This window comes from Bactrocera oleae, chromosome 4 (assembly GCF_042242935.1).
Source record: "Bactrocera oleae isolate idBacOlea1 chromosome 4, idBacOlea1, whole genome shotgun sequence".
Classification (NCBI taxonomy): Eukaryota; Metazoa; Arthropoda; class Insecta; order Diptera; family Tephritidae; genus Bactrocera; species Bactrocera oleae.
In genome coordinates this window covers 54,190,430-54,210,066 of record NC_091538.1, presented here as the reverse complement: position 1 = coordinate 54,210,066, position 19,637 = coordinate 54,190,430, and the positions used below count along the sequence as shown (strand labels likewise).

General features: G+C 34.8%; 3 protein-coding genes across 6 annotated transcripts in view; 1 reads left to right on the top strand and 2 right to left on the bottom strand.

The window, feature by feature from the left end:
- Reg-5 (Rhythmically expressed gene 5) overlaps window positions 1-2,852 on the bottom strand; it is a 28,665-nt gene extending 25,813 nt beyond the window's left edge. The window contains exon 1 of the mRNA XM_036363302.2: window positions 1,445-2,852. Within this exon, the coding sequence (XP_036219195.2) occupies window positions 1,445-1,582 (138 nt within the window). The 5' untranslated portion in view covers window positions 1,583-2,852. The remainder of the gene's footprint in view (window positions 1-1,444) is intronic.
- The window catches only part of LOC106620924 (putative sodium-coupled neutral amino acid transporter 10), a 48,885-nt gene that overhangs the window by 26,827 nt on the left and 2,421 nt on the right, over window positions 1-19,637 (top strand). Inside the window, exons 1-7 of one of the 4 annotated variants that reach the window (XM_014239596.3) lie at window positions 16,617-16,853; window positions 16,949-17,072; window positions 17,140-17,330; window positions 18,265-18,382; window positions 18,483-18,891; window positions 19,292-19,440; window positions 19,496-19,632. In XM_014239596.3, coding sequence (XP_014095071.2) covers window positions 17,244-17,330; window positions 18,265-18,382; window positions 18,483-18,891; window positions 19,292-19,440; window positions 19,496-19,632 — 900 coding nt within the window. In that variant the 5' untranslated portion in view covers window positions 16,617-16,853; window positions 16,949-17,072; window positions 17,140-17,243. Of the gene's footprint in view, window positions 1-16,616; window positions 16,854-16,948; window positions 17,331-18,264; window positions 18,383-18,456; window positions 18,892-19,291; window positions 19,441-19,495; window positions 19,633-19,637 lie in introns of those variants that run through there. The other 3 variants (XM_014239595.3, XM_036363299.2, XM_014239597.3) reach the window with 3 other exon arrangements.
- Window positions 10,162-16,298, bottom strand: thr (three rows). Its single transcript, XM_036363298.2, has 5 exons — window positions 15,835-16,298; window positions 13,873-15,771; window positions 12,984-13,814; window positions 12,160-12,348; window positions 10,162-12,074 (listed from the first exon to the last, which is right to left on the bottom strand). Exons 1-5 carry the CDS (start codon window positions 16,150-16,152, stop codon window positions 10,410-10,412), a joined length of 4,902 nt encoding a protein of 1,633 aa, XP_036219191.2. The 5' UTR covers window positions 16,153-16,298; the 3' UTR covers window positions 10,162-10,409.

The following is a 19,637-nucleotide window of genomic DNA, read 5'->3' as shown; positions in this document are numbered from 1 at the left end:
AGTAATGAAATATAAAAAATATTTTTTTTATAAAATATTAAAATTTTCAATTCGTTTTTTTAAATTATTTTTTAAGTAGTATTTTTTATGTCGGTTATTAAAGTACAATTAAGATAACATCAAAGTCATTCATATGTCGTTAAATACATTTTTAGCATGATTACGAAAACCAACTTTCTTCTCATTAATTGGCCATTTCTAAATATTACTATCTCTATTTTTATAAATAATATAATTTATTAAAAGAAATTATTTTTCAAAATATTTTAGCACATTTTAAATATATAAAACAATTTTTGAACACAATTTTGATTATACATAAAATCAAATAATTTTTTGAATTTAAGTTCTTATAAAAAACTTCAAAAAAGTGATTAAAAAGAAAATAAATTATTAAAATTAATTGTTTTTATATTTAATCTTTTTCAAATTGATAAATAATTTTTAATTTAAAACTTGTATTTTATTTTAAACAATTTTTTATTATTTATTAATTTTAATAGTTATTAAAGTTGTTAGTTGTTTTTTTTTTTTTAATTTTAATTTATTTTAATAAATTATTTAATACTTTCTTTAATTTTTAAAACAACTGTATATTTATTTTGATAATGATAGTATTTAAAATATATGTAAATAAAATTTTTTTTTAATAAAAAAATTGAAAATTTTAATTTTTAATAATTTTATTAGTGGTATTTTTTTATGTCGGTATTATAGCTATCTAAATTGATAACATCAAAGTCATTCACATTGCTGTATTTTTACTTGGTAGAATTCATTAAAAAAAAATTATACAAAAACCAAACTATTTTTAAACTTATAATTTAATTTTATTCCAAAAATTAATTTTGAAAAAAGTACTTTCTTTATTTAAGTGGCCTCAACTAATATTAAAATTGAAAAAATAAGACTGGTACTTAACTGAACTTCGCTTAAGCTCATCTACAGCAGCAACAACGCAGTTATCACAAACGAAAATCAAACAAACAGTAAAACAAAATAAATTCATTTAAACACGTAACACTAAAACCAGTTGGCGATAAAAATTTTTGTATAAAAACAAAAACTTGTTAAAAACAATAAATAACTAAATAGTACGCATGCATACATATTAACCCATGGGTATGTGTTTGTGTGTGAGTGTACAAGTCAACTCATCCTACTTTGAGGCAGCAGCAGTAATGTGAGTTAAAGTAAAGTACATGCAAAACAACGCACAAAAACAACAACTTAATTACAATATTTGCGTCAGCCCAAGTGATGGCGGCTATGCACGGCATGTTGTTGTAGTTTTTTTTTGTTGTTGCGCATATTTATTTATGACTACACTTTATATTTACACACGCACACACACATGCGCACATTTGTTAATGCAAAGTAAAATTATGCAGCATTTTTCATTTTTCGTCATTGTTGTTATTGTTGCTATTGTATTTTTGCTTACCTTTTCATAGCGCGTCAAAAATTCCCAAATCGGTATCGCTGAGCCGCAACACATTTGCATGGAAACGCTAAAGATGAGGCATGTTGCAATTACTTTCGCTGCAGCGCGCTTGTTGTTGTTGTTGTTAAGGTTCCTCATTGTTGTTTTCTTGTCGCTATGCTGGTTGCCTTTAAGTATGCGAGTAGGTTTTTTATTTAATTTATTTGCGTGTTTTTCGCGTTCGGCGCCGATAAATAATGTCAAAAAGCGCGACTTTCAAAAAAAAAAGAAGGCGTTAAAAAAAAACACTTCTGTTGTATAACAGCGAAAAGCAGATGCGACAAAGCGCTATTTTGAGTTTTTATGTTTTTACTTTTAATTTATTTTTATAATTTTAAATTAGTTTTTTTATTAAAATTTTTGTTTATTTCCAATTCTATTTTATTATTTTCCGCTTTGCGCCCGCATTCACATAATTTCACTGCAATGCGCGACTGACTTTCTTTTTCATCGGCCTGTGCGCGCTCGTTCGTACGCTCGATTTGCTGCGCTACGCTGGCGTTTGCTGGCTCTTTGCCACTCGGCTTAGCTGTTTTGTGGTGCGCTTGCACAATGACTTGAAGCGTTATATCCGGCGCGTATCTACTTGTAATATGTACACCTATGAACGCACACGCGTTCAACCGGATGACTGCAGCGCCGTGAATTCAATGTATAACGATTGAAAAGCGCAAGGTTTGACCTCTGCGCGCGACTTGTCTGGCTGTCGATTGGCCTCTCTATGCGCCCAGTTCCGTCTTGCGAAACACTTTCTACGGGTTTCTTTTATTTATATATGCTCAGCTTCACTCCTCCTCAACGCGACGAACTCAAATCGATTTCTGCTCTTTTAACTGTAGCGAAGACGACTCAGCGAAGACGCTGCAGACACGCTAGACAAGTTATGTAGAAAATTGTGTGAAAAAAACACACCAAGCGTTCCAAAAATAACAAAAAAGTGACGTAAATATGCTGAAATTGTGCGTTGTTGTTAGGTAAGACGTCGCTTGTTCGTGACGCTTAACGGTTTTGCTATTTCGATATTTCAAAAGTCTTCAACTAAATTTGTATTGATTTTATTTTGAAGTTGTTTTTGTAAATTAAACTTTTTTCGTATCGCGGAATTGCACTTTGCGCTTTACAGTTTGAATAGAGACACACAAATACATATGCCGTGTGCGCTTCCGTTGTGAGTTTGTTAAAAGTCGCTTTTCCGATTCAATGATTTTACTTTTTACCACTTTTCTCTGCAATAGACATGCAATATTTGTTAAATTCAGTTTATTATAAACAAAAAACACACCAAAAATATTTTTTCTTTTCTGGGGGCGTGAAGTACACAGCACTTTCTGGTTCGACACGTCTGTAGACTCGTTTTGAAATGCGGTCTCTCGCGCCGCAACGCAGGCATTTATACGTTAAGCGCTTGACGTTTGGCAAGCTCACTGTGTGAGGCGCATGTGGAAGAGCAGTTGGCAAGAGAACATGCTTGGTGGAAACTCGTCGCAAGCACAACGAGCGCACAAACAACGAAACAGATTACTAGTAGCTTCCAAATTCAAACAGATACGGAGTTGTTGTTAGTTCATTTACTTATGTATGTATGTCTGACTGTGTGTAAATATGTATACAGATTCGTATGCGGAGAACATCATCAGCTCGCTAGTTCCCGATTTAGTGAGTTAGTAGTCGCCAATAGGCGCTCATCATTTGCCATTTCGGGAGAGCAACTAAGCCGGGCATAGTTGGAATGAGTGGCTAGTGGCGCTGTAGAAGGACTAACTTAAAATCGATGAGTGAGAAAAGACAGCAAGTTTCGCTCATCTACTGTGGCTGGAATGCTTGTTGCTGTTTACTCGCTGCAATTGTTTCCGCTGCGTTGAGCGTTGCATGGTGGCGGAGGGTTGGTGTATGTTGTTGCAACATTTTATGCTAGACGAAAAAGTCGTTCAACTTCACCGAGACCTTAGTCACATTTTTATACTTGTTGAGTGACGTTGCATTTTGCTGTTGTTGCATTTCAATAGCAACGAGTAAACGTTGACATTCTACTTGTAGGTGACTGCATTGACGGCGGCAACTTGATGATCGATGCGGGGTTTTGACATGAAAAAAATCAGTTAATTAAAATTTGAAATCGAATTGAAGTATACAATGTTCTGAAAATTATTAAATGTATTTTAGTGTAAAAAATTAATTTTCTCATTAGCATGACAAAGGCAGGTAGTAAGGCATATATTTATGAAATGCAATAAAAAATAATATTTAAAAAATAAAAATATTAAAAAATAAAATATATATACTTTTTAATAAGAATTAAAAAAATATTATAAAATAAAATAAAACAAATTTTCACATTGAAATTTAAAACATAACAATATAAAATTGTATGAAGTTTTAAGATTAAAAAAAAAAATATTAATACCTTTAAGTATATAAAAAAAAATAATTGGCTGAAATGTCAATAATCAATTTAAGTGACTGAAGTTCAAAAACAAAAAAAAACCTGTAAAAGCGTTAACTTCGGTTGCACCCTTAACAAATAAAAAAGTTTTCTTTACAAGGATTTGATTTTGATCGGTAAGTTCGTATGGAAGCTATATACCCTAGTGGTCTCATCCGAACAATTTGTTCGAAGATTGTAGCTTTGCTTCAGACAATAATCCATGTCAAATTTCGTGAAGATATTTTGTCAAATAAAAAAAGTTTGCCATACAAGGACTACATTTTGACCTGTTAGTTTGTATGACAGCTATATCCTATATTAGTCCGATATTGGCGGTTCCGATAAATGAGCATCTCCTTGGAGAGAAAGAGACATGTACAAAATTTTACACCGATATCACAAAAACCGATATCGCGTATATATCAACAAACAGACGAACATTGCTAAATCGCTGATCATTTATATACAATATACCATATATATTTTATAGGGTTTTAACGTTTCCTCTGTGTCTTACAAACTTCGTAGCAAAATTAATATACCCTGTTCAGGGTATAATTAACACAAAAAGGCATTTAGTAGCACAAAAAAAATTTAAACAATTAACTTTTGAGTGAGATTAAAATTTGTTAATAATAAATGCACGTACATATTAAAAAATTTTGATCATTTTATGAATGCGCGTAAAAAGATGAGCAAAAAATGCCCACTGATTACGCAGAAAGGCTCGTTTGACACACATAAAATACAATTATAAGAAGCAAATAAGAAGCTAAAAAAAGACTAACCCACATTTAAATTGACTTACTTTCAAGTATGATGTTTTTCAGAATTTAATTTTTTTTTGCAAAATACGATGAACAAGTCAAAAATGAATTCAACAAAGCGCAAAGTAAAATTAATCATATTTAAAAATATAAAACAATTAAAGAAATTAATTTAATTTTCTTAGCTTTAAAGGACTTAAAGTTAATTAGCATTACATTAAATTTTTAACATTGTATAAAAAAATCGAGAATAATTTATAAAGAGCAACGGACTGAGTTAATGCTAATATTTCCCCCTGAATGCGATGTCATATCACAAATCAAATATCTCATTATTGTACAAACAGGTAAAATAAAGTTAGGTTATGTGCTTAATTGATGCCATGAAAAGTACACAATTAGACTTTTAGTGATTTACCTTAAAGTGTAGTAGTAATTATTTTGAAGACTTATTCTTAAGACCTTACACTTATCTTTAACTGATACCATATATTTTTCATATACATACGTATGCATTTGTTTGAATGATTCTTTGTTCAGTTTACAATTGAGCATTCCTTGCGGGAATGATCTCACAACTTCGTCCAGCATACAACAAATACAGATGGGGCTTGTGCTTAAAGTGCTATGTATATATATCCTTGAACGAATATAAAATTTGAAATTTTGCCGTTATTCTTATTGTAATTTTATGCTATAACCCCCAAAGTTGCGGAACTTTGCTGTGGTGACTTGTTGCCCTTGTTGGGATTAATCTTTGATACTGACATCTTTTTCCCCTTGTTTACTGTCAATGATAAATTCATGTGGAACCCGACAATATTCATTCACAAGTACTGTTCAACACAGTACAGTTCACAGCATTCTACAAATATGGCCAAGGCGACAATAGAGTGTGAGCTTCTTCACCAAAATTTTTTTCTTCACCAAATTGGGCAGTTTTTCTGTAATATGGCGTTGAATTGACCCAATAACTCGACATAGAGGAGCCCCTTCACCTTCCATATGTGGTAGTTGATTTATAGATCACACCCAATGATCCCCGAAAAACGTTGACAATTACCTTTCATCTTTTTCTAAAATCTCTTCAACAAACCGGAAACAATTCCTTCGTGGAAAGCGTTTTTCGGTGAATGAAGAAGATATTACAGCTGTAGACGGGTATTTTGCAAAGCTTCCGGAAAGTCATTATAGGGATGACATAAAATTATTAGAGGATCATTGGAATAAGTGTATTGAAGTTAAGGGAGATTATAATGAATAAAAAAATATATTTCGTACCAAAAACAGTATTACCAAAAACACTTTTCAACCAATCTGTATACACCCATATTATCCAATATACGAATAGTCGCAGTTAAGAATATTTGCACCACATAGTGTCATCAGTTTCTTTTCTTCCTACATGTAAGGCTTCGTGACGGCGTTAACCACCACATGCAACAAATTTCTGCGTGTGACATTTCCAAGTTTGGTAACAAATGGAATTCGCACGGGGTCAAATCTGAAAAATACGGTAATCCGGCGTCGAGTTGTCACAAGTATTCGTCATGGTAGAACCCTATGACCGTTTTTCACTTTTTTAAGTAGTCACATATCGTGAATTTCAAAAAAAAAAAACAATGGTTAACACCTCTCCGGCCAATAGGGCAGTCTGCAACTTTTTTAGAACAGTTGCTGCGGTTGGTTTCAGCACTGTTTCGACTGTTTAGCTTGCTTTAGTAGCTTCACGGTTGCGCTTATCGGCCGGTGTACGAAAACGCGTTCCCATCTTCCCGAACATTCTCATACACAATTTTCAAGTAGCATATGAACCAAGCAGTTTTTTTTAGATGTTTACTGCCACAGCTATCTCACGCACGACGTGATGGCAATACGAGAGTGTGGACGTTTGTCATCCTTCATGGTTCCACTGTTTTCGGCACTATTGGACTTAGGTCAACAAAACTTACATGTGATCCTTGAATCTCGTTAAACCATATAGGAAGAATATTTACTGCATGAAATTTAATTTCTCTTGTAAGCTAAGCACTTATCGGATCACTTTCTTAAGAAATTCTTCCTTTTAGCTCCAAGGACGAATACAGAAATAATTATTAAAAAACCGCCTGAGCCAAGAAAAAGTTTAGAAGTAACTACCCGAAAACCTCCACAAGTAGGGTCCAATGGAATAACAGGATTTAGAATTATTCTTTAAAATTGCTAATAAGGCATTTTAAGATGACTATTAATAAACCTTATACCGTAAATGATTAAAAAAATTAATTACTTAATGTTTAGCTCAGTGTAAATTTACGCCTATGTAATTTCTTTTATTTCGTGTTTGTCTACAAATTTAGTTTCAACAAAACCTATATGGTCATTTTTTAAGGTTATGTTAAGCTTGGAGACTCCTAATCGTAAGACTAAACCGTTTCAAAATAGAAAAACACTTTCTGCAAAACATTTACACACACATATTTGCATATACATACATACTGGTATCTTAGATCTTGTATCGCAAATACGACTATCTGGAGAACTTAAATGTAGTGAAATTTTAAACGATTTGTCTCTTCGCATTTGTAAAAATATGAAACTCATTATATATAAATACTCGTAAGCAACTCAACTCACACACACACACTAACAAATGTCTAAGGAGCACAAGTTCGTTTCTTAAGTTTTTTGTTTTCATATAAAATCCCCCCAAAGACATCAAGTTGGAACGATTAATTGTTTGCATGCGAAAATCGCATAAATCTTTTAATGTCACGAAGTAATCCTTTTAACAAATTCGTTTGTTTTTTAGCAACTGCTTAACGGTAAACCAATGAATAGATGGTTCAAACCGCGCCCACATGCACTTAAATGACACAACAGCGTCGCTTCAATGCAACACACAAGGGTGTGGCATTTTATCAACAAATTACCATGGCATTTTTTGAAAAGCCAAGCCAGTGATTCCCAAATTGCAATAAATTTCTTTAAAAAAAAAAATAATTTTAATTGTCAGGCAGTTTAACGCATGCGCAAGAACAACTTCGCGGAAATATTCTGGAATTTCCAATTTCTCCGTTCATTTTTCTTGTTTCCCAAAAAGGCCACCCATTTAAATGTTAAACATTTCAAAAAGTAAGCGCTGCGCAAGTCTTAATGCCTGTAAGTGACCCGCCCTTTCTGTGCCACCGCTATTTGAACAAGCCACTTTCCGAGCACTTCTGACCAAATCACAAATGAATGCAAAATGCGAACAGCAGTAAGTAAAACACGCTTCAGACTACATTTAGTAAACACACAACAAAAACAACAATAGCAATAATGACGGCAAAAATAACGCAAAAACAATAAAAACACATTTTAATAAAACAAAACGGCCGCCAACAACCACACACAAACAAATGCTTCTGCCGATTCGCATGGAAGTTGACGGAGCGGACGTCAACAGCAACGACGGCAGCGACATTGCGCTATAATGCTGTCGGAATTTTTCAATAACTGGTTTTGAAACTGCGACATAAATTTCTCCCAAAATAATATTATTTGTGCAAAAGTTTGTTTTATTGCTTTTTATCTTAGATTTTGTTTTTTTGTTATCGGTAAACGTTCGGGGAATTTCGGGTGATTAAGGAGAAGACGGCGATGATTCCTCTTACCAAAGTGTGGAAGAAGTTTAATATTGTTGTAGTTAAAATTGATTTAAATATCTTTCTTGTTTTTTGGTGTTGTATTTTACTACACGAGCATAGTAAATATTTATAGCTTAGCGTTGCTGCCTTGCTGTTTCGCTGGAATATCGTTTTATAGTCATCTAGTGAAGTGTATTTTATTTTACCTTTTTTTGTTGTTGTTTTTGTATATCACATCCCATTTGTGTATGGAACATACAATATTATATTTGAAATTTACAAACTGCATCTTTTGACGCTTTGTTTCATTATATTGTTTGTATATTAAATAATCCAGATTTGGAGGTTATATGCAGTTTTCGAACAATAGGTGTGTTTTCGTGAAAATATTTGATTCGTTCATTCGTGGCCTACCACCTAAAGTCGATAGGAACTTGAGCTTTCTTACTGTTTCAAATTAGCGCCAATTTGTACCACAAAAAAATATCTGCCGTGATATTATATATGCATCTGACTCTAAATAATGAATAGAAGAGGAATTTAAAACAAGGTCGTTATCTGATCCTCCTTAAATACTGGTTGGTTGAAAAGTTTCTGCGCTCGAAATGAAAAAATACTGTTTTTGCTACGAAATATATTTTTTTATTCATTATAATCTCCCTTAACTTCAATACACTTATTCCAATGATCCTCTAATAATTTTATGCCATCCATGACTTTCTGGAAGCTTTGCAAAATATCCGTCTACGGCTGTAATCCCTTCTTCATTCACCGAAAACGCTTTCCACGAAGGAATTCTTTCAGGTTTCTGAAGAGGTTTTAGTAGCTGGGAGCCAAATCTGGTGAATACGGTGGATGCTCAAGCAATTCATACTTTAATTCGTTGAATTTTGTCACTGTTAAAACATCTTTGTGAGCAGGTGCATTGGCTTGATGAAAAATTATTATTTTTTGCTGCAAACCATGTATTTTCTCACGAATTTTTCATCAAGCTGATCCAAAAGGGTGCAATAACATTCAGACCACCTTTCTGCAGATAATCAATCAACAAAATTCCTTTTGCATCCCGAAAAACGAATGCTGATCGTTGTGGCTTATTTGGAGCTGAACAACCAGCTGCAGTCCACTTTAAACGTTCTTGTTTCAATTAAGGATCATGGTGGTAAATCCAAGTTTCATCCATAGTTATAAAACGACGCAAGAAATCGGTTTTATTCTATTTAAAACGCTCCAAATTATGCTGAGAAATTTGTTTTCGATCCAGTTTTTGTTGAATTGTTAACAAGTGTGGCACTAACTTCCCAAACAGCTTTTTCATATGTAATTCTCAATGTAAAATATGAGGTACTCGTTCGTCTGAGTTGTCTATGACATTAGCAATTTCACGCTTAGTCAAACTTGAATCTTCACTAACAATATTATGAACTTGCTCAATGATTTCTGGTGTGGTTGCGGTTTTTGTTTATCCTTCTTTTGGGTCGTCATCAAGTCTACGACCACGTTTAAATTCACCAGCCCAAAATTCGGCGGTGCGCTTTGAATGTGAGGACGCCTTATACACTTCTAACAATTGTTCATTAATTTTCTTTGACTTTGACACGTCAACTTTAAATGTAAATTGTAAACAAAGAATTAATCGACCGAATGACTTGTAACTTTGAATGTGTTCTCGCGACAGATGCACCAACTTAAAAAAAAAAAAATTGCAGTTAGTAGTGCTATTTCTTGGTGAGCACTACTCACTTTTCAACCAACCTGTACAGACTCCCAATTGGCACATATTAACTCCGGTTAGTAGGATATTCGACTAAAATTAGTCTGATTTTTATGATTATATTTAGATAAGTCCATCTAAGCTTCTGAAGTAAGCAAAAAGTATTTCGTTATTAGCTTTCAGGTCAATTAAAATAAGCGTCACCTTTATTAGTTTTTGGATATTTGCGCACTAATTGTGATTTATTATTATTAATGCTCTTGGTTCATAAAATGAAAATTAGAAAATATAACACTACAAAAATATTAATGAAAGAATAAATAAAAATAATTTAATAGTCTAGCGAAAAGTGTTGCAGAAATTTAACTACGTTAAGAAAAATAACATAAATAAATGTTAAAAAAAAAAAAAACTATTGCCTGGCACGCCTGCTCAACGTTTTGCTAACGGTTACGGGTGGTGCAACGTTTTCATCGTTATTGCTGGCCGGTGCTTTTCGGTTTGAGCGTGCGCGACCACGAGTTGTGCTGTTTGCGCTTGCGTTCTCCTTTTCCTTGCTTGCGGTATGTGCGGCAGGTGACAAAAACTTAATTTCCGTCTCCATTGTGATCACTTTCAAGGTGCGTACTTCGGTTTTAGTACGTGTGCGTGACTTCGTCGTGGTTGATTTTTTATCCTCGGTTATTTTGATCTTTTCTACAAGCTGTATTTGTGGTTCGCTTGGGACGAGTGTGGTTTTGTCGCCGTTGGCGGACACGCTCACTTCTGCTGAAGCTTCTTTTGTATTCGTTTCTTTACTTATACGCTTGGTTGGTGCGGCACGCGGCGCTTTTTTGTTGGTACTTTTGGCATTTGTGGTTTTTGGCGGTGCTGTTAGTTTACCGAAAGTAGAATCGGGCGTTTTAAAGCAATCGGTGTTGTCGTCGGAAACATCAATGACATCGGGCGTGCGCATTTTGCGCGCTTTTGTTTCTTTCAGTTTGGGTGTGCAGCTATTATTTGAAACTAATGTGGGCTCATCGGCGCCAGCCAAGTCTATGGATTCAAATTTACGACAAATATTCGACAGATTCTCATTGTGGCGGCTAGCTTTGCGTACGCTACACTTTTTGCTCGACATTACACTAACGCTAGCCTGTAAATTTACAACTTCTTTGTGCTTACAACTACTCGCATCATCACTGTCCAACAGATCAACGGATTCGATGCGTTGACAGCGATTCAGTATATTGTCAATATCAGAATCGGGCGTAGAAGTTGACGAGTGGCTGGACAAATCACTTGTAGCCGCTCTAATTTCTCGCAGCTTTCTCGCTGTCAGCGATTTTGTGCTTCCTTTTATATTTGTAGCACCGGTTTTGGCTGGCGTTTCAGTCGCCAAAAGTTTCTTCGCTTTTCTTGCCGTTAAAGTCAACATTTTCTCTTTGGTTTTACTAACATCTGGCAACGGCGCAATAGCACGCTTAGGCGTATGCTTGTTTAGACTCTCGTCGCTGTCGTATATTTTGAAACCAGCAGTTGGCAGCTTTTTCCCTGTTTTAGTTGCTGGCACATCCTTTGCTAGCACAGTCGCGTCTTCTAAATCGGGTGACACATTAAATGCTAGCGCGCGTCGCAAACCGCCATGACTCTTACTCACTTTCTGCATGGACATCTCTTTCTTTGTAGCGCGCAGTTGTAAGAGAAAATTAATGTGATAAACAGTATCAACATTTCCTTTTACGCTAGTGTAGCGCAACAGGCCCGCTTGGAGACAACTTAAGGCTTTTTCGTATTTCTTATGTGTACGCAGATAATTGACATAGTGTTGCAAATTCAACAGTTGTATATTCTGAAAATTGATACGTAGGAAATTGTTTTGCTGATGCGTTTCCAACCATTGCTGACTAGCTTCATAGAAATCCTCCAGTTTGTCATGATTATCGACAAGAAAGTAGAGTCTGGCATTCAGGCAACCAACCATAAAGCAACACCATTGCAGAATTTCATATTGTTGTAATGTATCGTTGCAAGCTATTTGGAGAAAGCGTGTAAGACCATTTTCTCGCTGTATTGATGGACTAAGTTGCATCTTGAGCTTAATTTACGGAAAAAAATTAAAAGGAAATGTTAACTAAAATTCAATTTTAAATAGTTGTATAAAAAAATACTCTACTTCATACCATTTTTAAGGGCGATGCATGCAACGGTATCATTTTGCGCAGCGGCTCCATTCCCGAATGCAGCAACTCCAATGTGTTGTAAGTGGTTGGGACTGCCAGTTTCTTCTCAACGGCGCGTGCTTCACTTAGTTGCCGCAAATCTTCGATACTTTTCACACCCAATATGTATTCAATCAATTTTACTTTGATCTGTGCATAAAAAAAAAATTAATTTAAAACAAGATAAAAAACACAATTAACTTCGGCTGCACCGAAGCACTATAAGCATAACTAAATCTGAACGCCAACGGTTTGCCTCCAACGGAAGAGGTCTTGCTATATCTTTCTAGCCACGTTGTTGTATATAAAGGATCTTCAAGTCGAATTAAGGTTACTTAATAAGAGAAAAATATGTTTTTTTTATTTTTATCGGCCAGTTTGAATGGCAGCTGTATGTGATAGTGGTCCGATTCGACGTTGTTTGTACTTTGGTTTTGATCGATTAGTCTGTATGACAGCTTTAAGCTATAGTAGTCCGATCTGAACAATATGTTCGGAGCTTGTATCGTTTGTTTGGATAATAATCAGTGCTAAATTTAGTGAAGATATCTTGTCAAATAAAAAAGGTTTCCATACAAGGACTTGATTTTGATCGATCAGTTTGTATGGCAGCTATATCATATAGTGTTCAGATATTAGCGACTCCTACAAATGAGCAGCTTCTTGTGGAGAAAAGAACGTGTGCAAAATTTCAGATTGATTTCTCAAAAACCGCGGGAATATACACCAACTTAATATGCTCTGTTCAAAGTAAAAAAAAAAAATAAATTATTTGTTATGCTTACCTGCGTCTTTTGCACATATTCCATTTGTAAGTTTATCCACGCCCACATGGCTAGCATTTGTATTATACGCAAGGCTGAACCGGATTGCAGGAGCAGCTTAAAGGTGCCAGCGAAATATGAATTCACAAAATGATCGCATAAACGATTGGCGGCACATTCGGCCACTTGCTCTATGAGACTCAATAGTAAAATCGTATATGACATTAATTCACTGTTCGAGAGTTTGAAGAAATCACCACGGAAGCGCTCCAACGTATCTTCCATTTCTCGCAGCAAGCAACGTTGTGAAAGCTGGGTGTCTCTCCGTTCTGGTACACTATCCAAATGCTTCCATAAAATACGAAATTTAACAATATCGACAGTGCCGAGCACGACATTATATTTGCCCTGTTGATTGGGCAACTCTGCGTGCACCTGATGAACATACTGCAGCAGGACTTGTGCATAGTTGAGGTGACCAATTCGTGCGTAATAGTGTGCCATTTGGCAGAGGCACATGAGTACATGGTTTTGGTGGCGTTTAATAAGCGTTGGCAACTCTTGTAAGGCGTTTAATAAGAAATTTTGCTTGTGTGCCACTTCTACAGCCAAGTCGATGTTATTTTGTGAATTTAGAAAGTATTCGCTGTTTTCACAAAAATAGGCGAGGCTACGTAATGAATTGTATTCATCGTTAATTAAATTTGTAGCGCGATAGTGTAGAATCCAAGCTTCCGTAGCGACATCCAAATAGCCCGCCAATTGTAAGTACAACGCAAGTGAGGTTAGGTCTTCAATGATGGACTCCCAATCGATGTACACCTCATTGCTGAGGATCGGTTCGGTGTCAGCCTGCAAAGTACAGTAGTTGATTATGGTTTATAATTTTATAAACAAGAAATGTTTGCACCTTTTCATAGAATTCGCGGAACGCTTGCAGTGCCGTTTCGGCTTGCTTTACGTATTTAACTTCATGTGTTACAGTTAGCGTTGACAATTCTTTGCGCTGCCACAAATCTTCTATGTTGTCCTCTTGGAATTTTATTTCCACTGCCAACAAGTCCTTACGCACTTTTAACGAATCATGAAGCAGCGCTGTATTTATATGCGCCCAGCAGAGTTGTTCCAAACGTGTCAATCCCGCTGTTTTCTCTATCTTCTGCTCCAAATCTTTCTTGAGTTGTTGCAAGCGTGTAGCTACTGCAACCGCTAGTGGACCAGCACCACGCGCCACCAATACTTCACCATACAATGAAGGACTGCAGCGCATTAGCGTCATTTGAAGTTGTGCACAACTCTTATGGTACTTGAAAAACTGCTGAGTTTCTAACCAATGTAATAAGTGCTTCTGTGGTGTATCCAGAAAAACCTTAAACGGATTGTGACTTTCCATAGCTATTTGCAGGATGCATTGTCCGGGCGTCACGTGTGGCGAGGCCGTGTGAAAGTGTCCAATGCGGGTACGCAAAGTAGTAATGTCAGGCCATGCGCTTTCTTGCAGCATGGAAGCTATGTGTGCTACATGTAGATCTAATGTTAAATTTGTTTCACTCGATTCCAATGTCATTTTGTATAGACGACGCAGTAGTAGTGTCCAATCTTTAATGGAGAATTTATGGCGTATGCGTAAGAGAAACTCAGCTAATGTTATGCAAAGGCGTTTTTGTGCTGGTGTGCGCATATCCAACGTCAGTTGTACGACACATGCGTAGAGAAATTTCAATTCTGCTGAATCAGGGGTTATACATGCGAGAGAATCAAGCACACTGACGCCATGGCGCATCAACGTTAACAATTGCGTACGTAAACTGACAAAAAGATCTTCACTTTCCGCTGCTGAGTCATCCACAGCCAAGGCATAGGATGAAAAGGCAGCCAATGAACTAACAACAAAAGAAATGATTGTATGTTTCCTAGCGCTGGTGCAGCAATTAAATTTTAATAATTTTGTTTCAGTAATACGTGGCGCTAAACGTATACAGCTTAATATTAATTCGTAATGAGATATATAGCATTCAATACTGGTCATGTGTTGCCAAAAAAATGAGAATGGTGTGGTGGGATTTTGCTGTAAATGCGTCAATAGTACCGCTATTATAACCGGTACATCTGTAAACCAACGCTCTTGCATTAACATCTCTCCATAGCGTTCAAAGAAAGTTGTTAGCTTTTGACTTAGATCTTTATATATATCCTTAAATTCGCCAGGATTCGGTAAACCATAAACTAATTTCACCAGATAATATAGTAGTGAAAATACGTAATTGGAACTTTTGTCAGTAGCAAACACTGACATTTCACGACATGCACGCAAATGTCGCAAAGCCAGTTGTTGCTGCAATCTATCCGGCATATCTAATTGAAAGAAAACAGTAAGTGCTTCTAAATGCCGTTGACAATGTGCTTGTAATTCTCCTTTCGACGGTTGCGTTGTACGTACATCCTTAAGTAACGTGAAGAATGCATCATACATTTGTGTTTTATTTGTAGGAAGTGTGGCGAGATAATTAAAAACTGTGGAAACACGCTTTGGCACCAGATATTGTATAAAATCAGCTATTAATTCCGGATATGCAAAATTATCACTTTTATTACATTGCAACATACGCATGAATAAGTCTTTAAGTGAGTCTATAATGTGGACTATATGCTCTTGGGCTAGTTGGGCATTTACGCGTATGTGATTGTGTTGGCAGAGTAAGTGTTGCAAGTACATGCCTAATATAACTTTATAATCGCCTTCACTCTGTAGATAACTAGTATAACTTGCAACAAGGTCACATATCCTTTTAGCCTCAGTAAAGATTTTCTATTGGTAAAAATTTTACATTAAATAGTTTGATTTTATAATAGAGTTGGACTCTTGTTTCACCTTATCTGCGACCAAATGATGTAAATATCGAACATGTTCCAGGTACATTGTCCAATATTTAGCGCTTATTGACGGTTGAATATGCTTCCCTACTACATGCACCAATGTATCACAGTATACATCATAGTGTTTGCCTTCCGACTTCGCAGCAATAGTACAAATGGCACGCAATATCGACAATGCTAATTGCATTTCACGTCTATTGGAATCCTTACTCCCATTCTCTTTTAGTGTTTGAAGTTGTTGTTGAACCCTCTGCATTGCGTTGACGGCCATTTCTCGTGTGCCTCCAAATGCCGCTTCATATTCGGTCGACATTTTCTCTTTAATTTATTTTAACTTACATATGTGTGATAATATATTTTCACATCAAATAAAATTATTTTTACTACCAAATCAGGCGTTTTGCGGTTTTAAATTAAAAATCAATTATTTGTCTTTTGGCGCTTTTGCAGCACAGCCAACCTTTTTAAAATAACTTAAGTGGTGCCAATTCATAATAAGAGTGTTGCCACTTAAAAAATGTAGCAAGCGCCGAAATACCTCAATAAAAGTAAAAGTTATTTGCATGTAATTTTCTTAAAATTTGTTTGTAAAAATGCATTACTAAAATAATACAAATGTAATATAAATATGCTTTATACTAAATATGTGTCAATATCCCAAATTTGTTACACGTCTTGAAGTGTTAATGCCTTCATAATTTTTTACTCATCTGGCTACTATACTCCAGCTGGCAATTGTTTGTATTTTTCTTCGCTGTTTTGTTTTAACAAAAATATTAACATTTTTCTTTGCCAATCAACAACAAGTATATTGCCAATTGCTTCAGTACGAAACCGTTTGCCACAGCGTCAATAATTTAAAATTTATCGAGTGACGCGAGTGAATTAATGTAGTGTTTATATTATTAACATGTGTGTGTGTGTAAGCAAAATAAAAATACGTGGTGTCCGATTGTACAATGTTTGAAAACAATTTATTATCTTATCTACATTTTCAGATTTTATACATTTAAGGTATATCAAACCTGATATTCACTGTTAAATAAAATCCTTCATTAATAATATAAACATACGCAATATATTTATGTACCTATTTGTATATTTTATAGACGGACGGCGGGAGCAAAGTTTGTTAAGTTTACTTAAAGTGCATGATATTGTGCCAACAAGTGCATTTATTGTTGAATTGGAGAAAGTTTTCATTAACGGTTTGCAGTTGAATACACATTTGAGGTATACCGCGTAACGCACACACACAATATTTTAAAACAACAAAGTGACGAACTTTTTGCCGTTAAAGAAACGCATGCGGCTGGCCCTACTTTCTGAAGCCCTTGAACTAATAATCTTGCAAGTAAATAACCTGATAACGGCATTTCTTGTGTGATACAATATTATTTCAACATGTTGGCTTATTCGGGGCACATTATGACGCTGGCCAATAGTATTATTGGCGTGGGAATACTGGCCATGCCGTTTTGTTTCCAAAAGGTAAGCAAATCTATTGTTTCTCTATTCTCATGTATATATGGAAGATCATAAATTATGTAGATATTACTTGTTCATGAATCATACAAGAAAACCGATTTTTTAATAAGCAAAATTTAACAAACATATAGGACGTAAAGCGGTTATTTAAATTGCTGTCATAATATCAGACGAATTGTATTAGCGTGCTTATAAACAGTTAAAAAAATTATATGCAAAATTTGAAAATATTCCACTTTATAAATTTCATTCCTGCTTAGCTGCAGTATATATAAACATACATATGTATGTATATAATATTAATACTTGACACCCTTTGTTGTCAATATTTTAAAACCTCATAATATCTAATGAGTAAAATTTCTAATTAACTCTAGCAAATTGAAAAAGTGTATATATTTTGTTTTAGTTGTTTACAAAAAAAAAAAAAAAAAAAAAATGAGTAACCTAGTAATTTGTAAGTAATAATAATTCACAATATTTTTAAGGTTACAAACAAAATTGATACAGACACGAAAATTGTTTTATGTGCATATATGTAGATGTATAGTATATGTATGTACATATGTATATTCAAATATTTATATCTACCGGTATATATATAGCTTATCATTTCCTAGAGACTCCAATGAAAAAATGTGTTTATCAGTGCTTTAACCGGAAATGTTATATTCAGAATAATTTGTGTTTTCTAAAGTATATTTTCTATGTACATGCATAGATACTAAGTTCATATTGAGTAAATATGTACATTGTCGAATTTACAATTATAAATTTAATTTATTTCTGTATTATTATTTAACATGTTAATCGTTTTGTTGTTTTCGCACCTCTACTATTAGGTGCAAATGCAACTATATACCTATATATATACATATGTATACATGTTATTTTTTATATTTCGAAATATAAAGAATATATATTTTCATAATTTTAGTGCGGCATAGTGCTCTCTGTTCTGTTGCTCATCATCAGCAATTGGATTACTCGCATATCTTGTCATTATCTAATAAAATCCTCACTGTTGACACGGCGTAAAAGTTTCGAGTTTTTGGGTAAAGTAATAAATTGCAAAGCCTATTGCTTTGCTATTGTATATAAATTACATTCAAATAATTTTAAACTTTAGCTTCTTTTTCATTTTCACCGCTACAGGCTTTCATGCGTTCGGTTCTTCAGGCAAATTACTTGCGGAGTTATGTATTATCGGTTATCTTTTCGGCACGTCCATCACATATTTCGTGGTGATGGGTGATTTAGGACCGCAAATCGTTACAAAAATGTTTTCACTTAACACGGCTGACTTTCCACACCTACGCACGTGGGTGATGATAGCTGTAACCGTCTTCTGCATATTGCCCTTGGCTATGTTGAAGAATGTTGATAGCCTTTCAACAGTATGTGCTGCATCGATTGGATTTTATGTTTGTTTGGTTGTGAAGATTGTACTAGAATCCGAGGCGCATATTGTAACGCATGATTGGGTGGAGAAAGTGGAGTATTGGCGGCCTGCGGGTATTTTACAATGCTTACCCATCTTCAGTATGGCGCTGTCATGTCAAATGTAAGTGGAAAATTGTATTCAATTAATATTTTATATTTTTCGCACATTGCACGCGTCATAAAGTTGCACTAATTATTTTTTACATTACTGCGATTATCTTTATTTTGAACGTCCAAAAATCATAATACAATATGTTTATTTTTTTTGCAAAAAATCAACAAAAAACCTATACTTTTACTGTACAAACCACCCAACCATTCATTAATTTTTTTTTTTGTGAAAATTCATCAAACACTTGCGGGCTTTAAAAGTTCATTCCTTCCGTTTCCTCGCTTAAAAACCTCATTTCACACGCTTCATTAGTTAACGAGCTAAATTTGCATTTTACAAAACACATAAAAACACTAATTAACATTGAAAATTATTACAAAAAAAAAACCAAAACACTTGCCTTTATCAGGCAACTTTTTGAAGTGTTCGAGAGCATCAATAACCAAAGCGTGGAAAAGTTGAATGGGATTGTACGTAACGCCACTTGGATTTGCACTTTTGTGTATATAGCCGTCGGATTCTTTGGTTATGTCGCCTTTTGTACTCAAACCTTTTCGGGTAAGGCGTAACATTTCCTATAATCAACTGAAATTTAATTGAAAATATTTTCTAGGCAATATTTTGATGAACTTTTCACCCTCCTTTGGCAGCGATGTTATAAAAATTGGATTTGTGCTTTCGGTTGCATTTAGCTTTCCGCTAGTCATATTCCCCTGCCGTGCTAGTATTTACTCGCTACTCTATCGCAAGGTTTA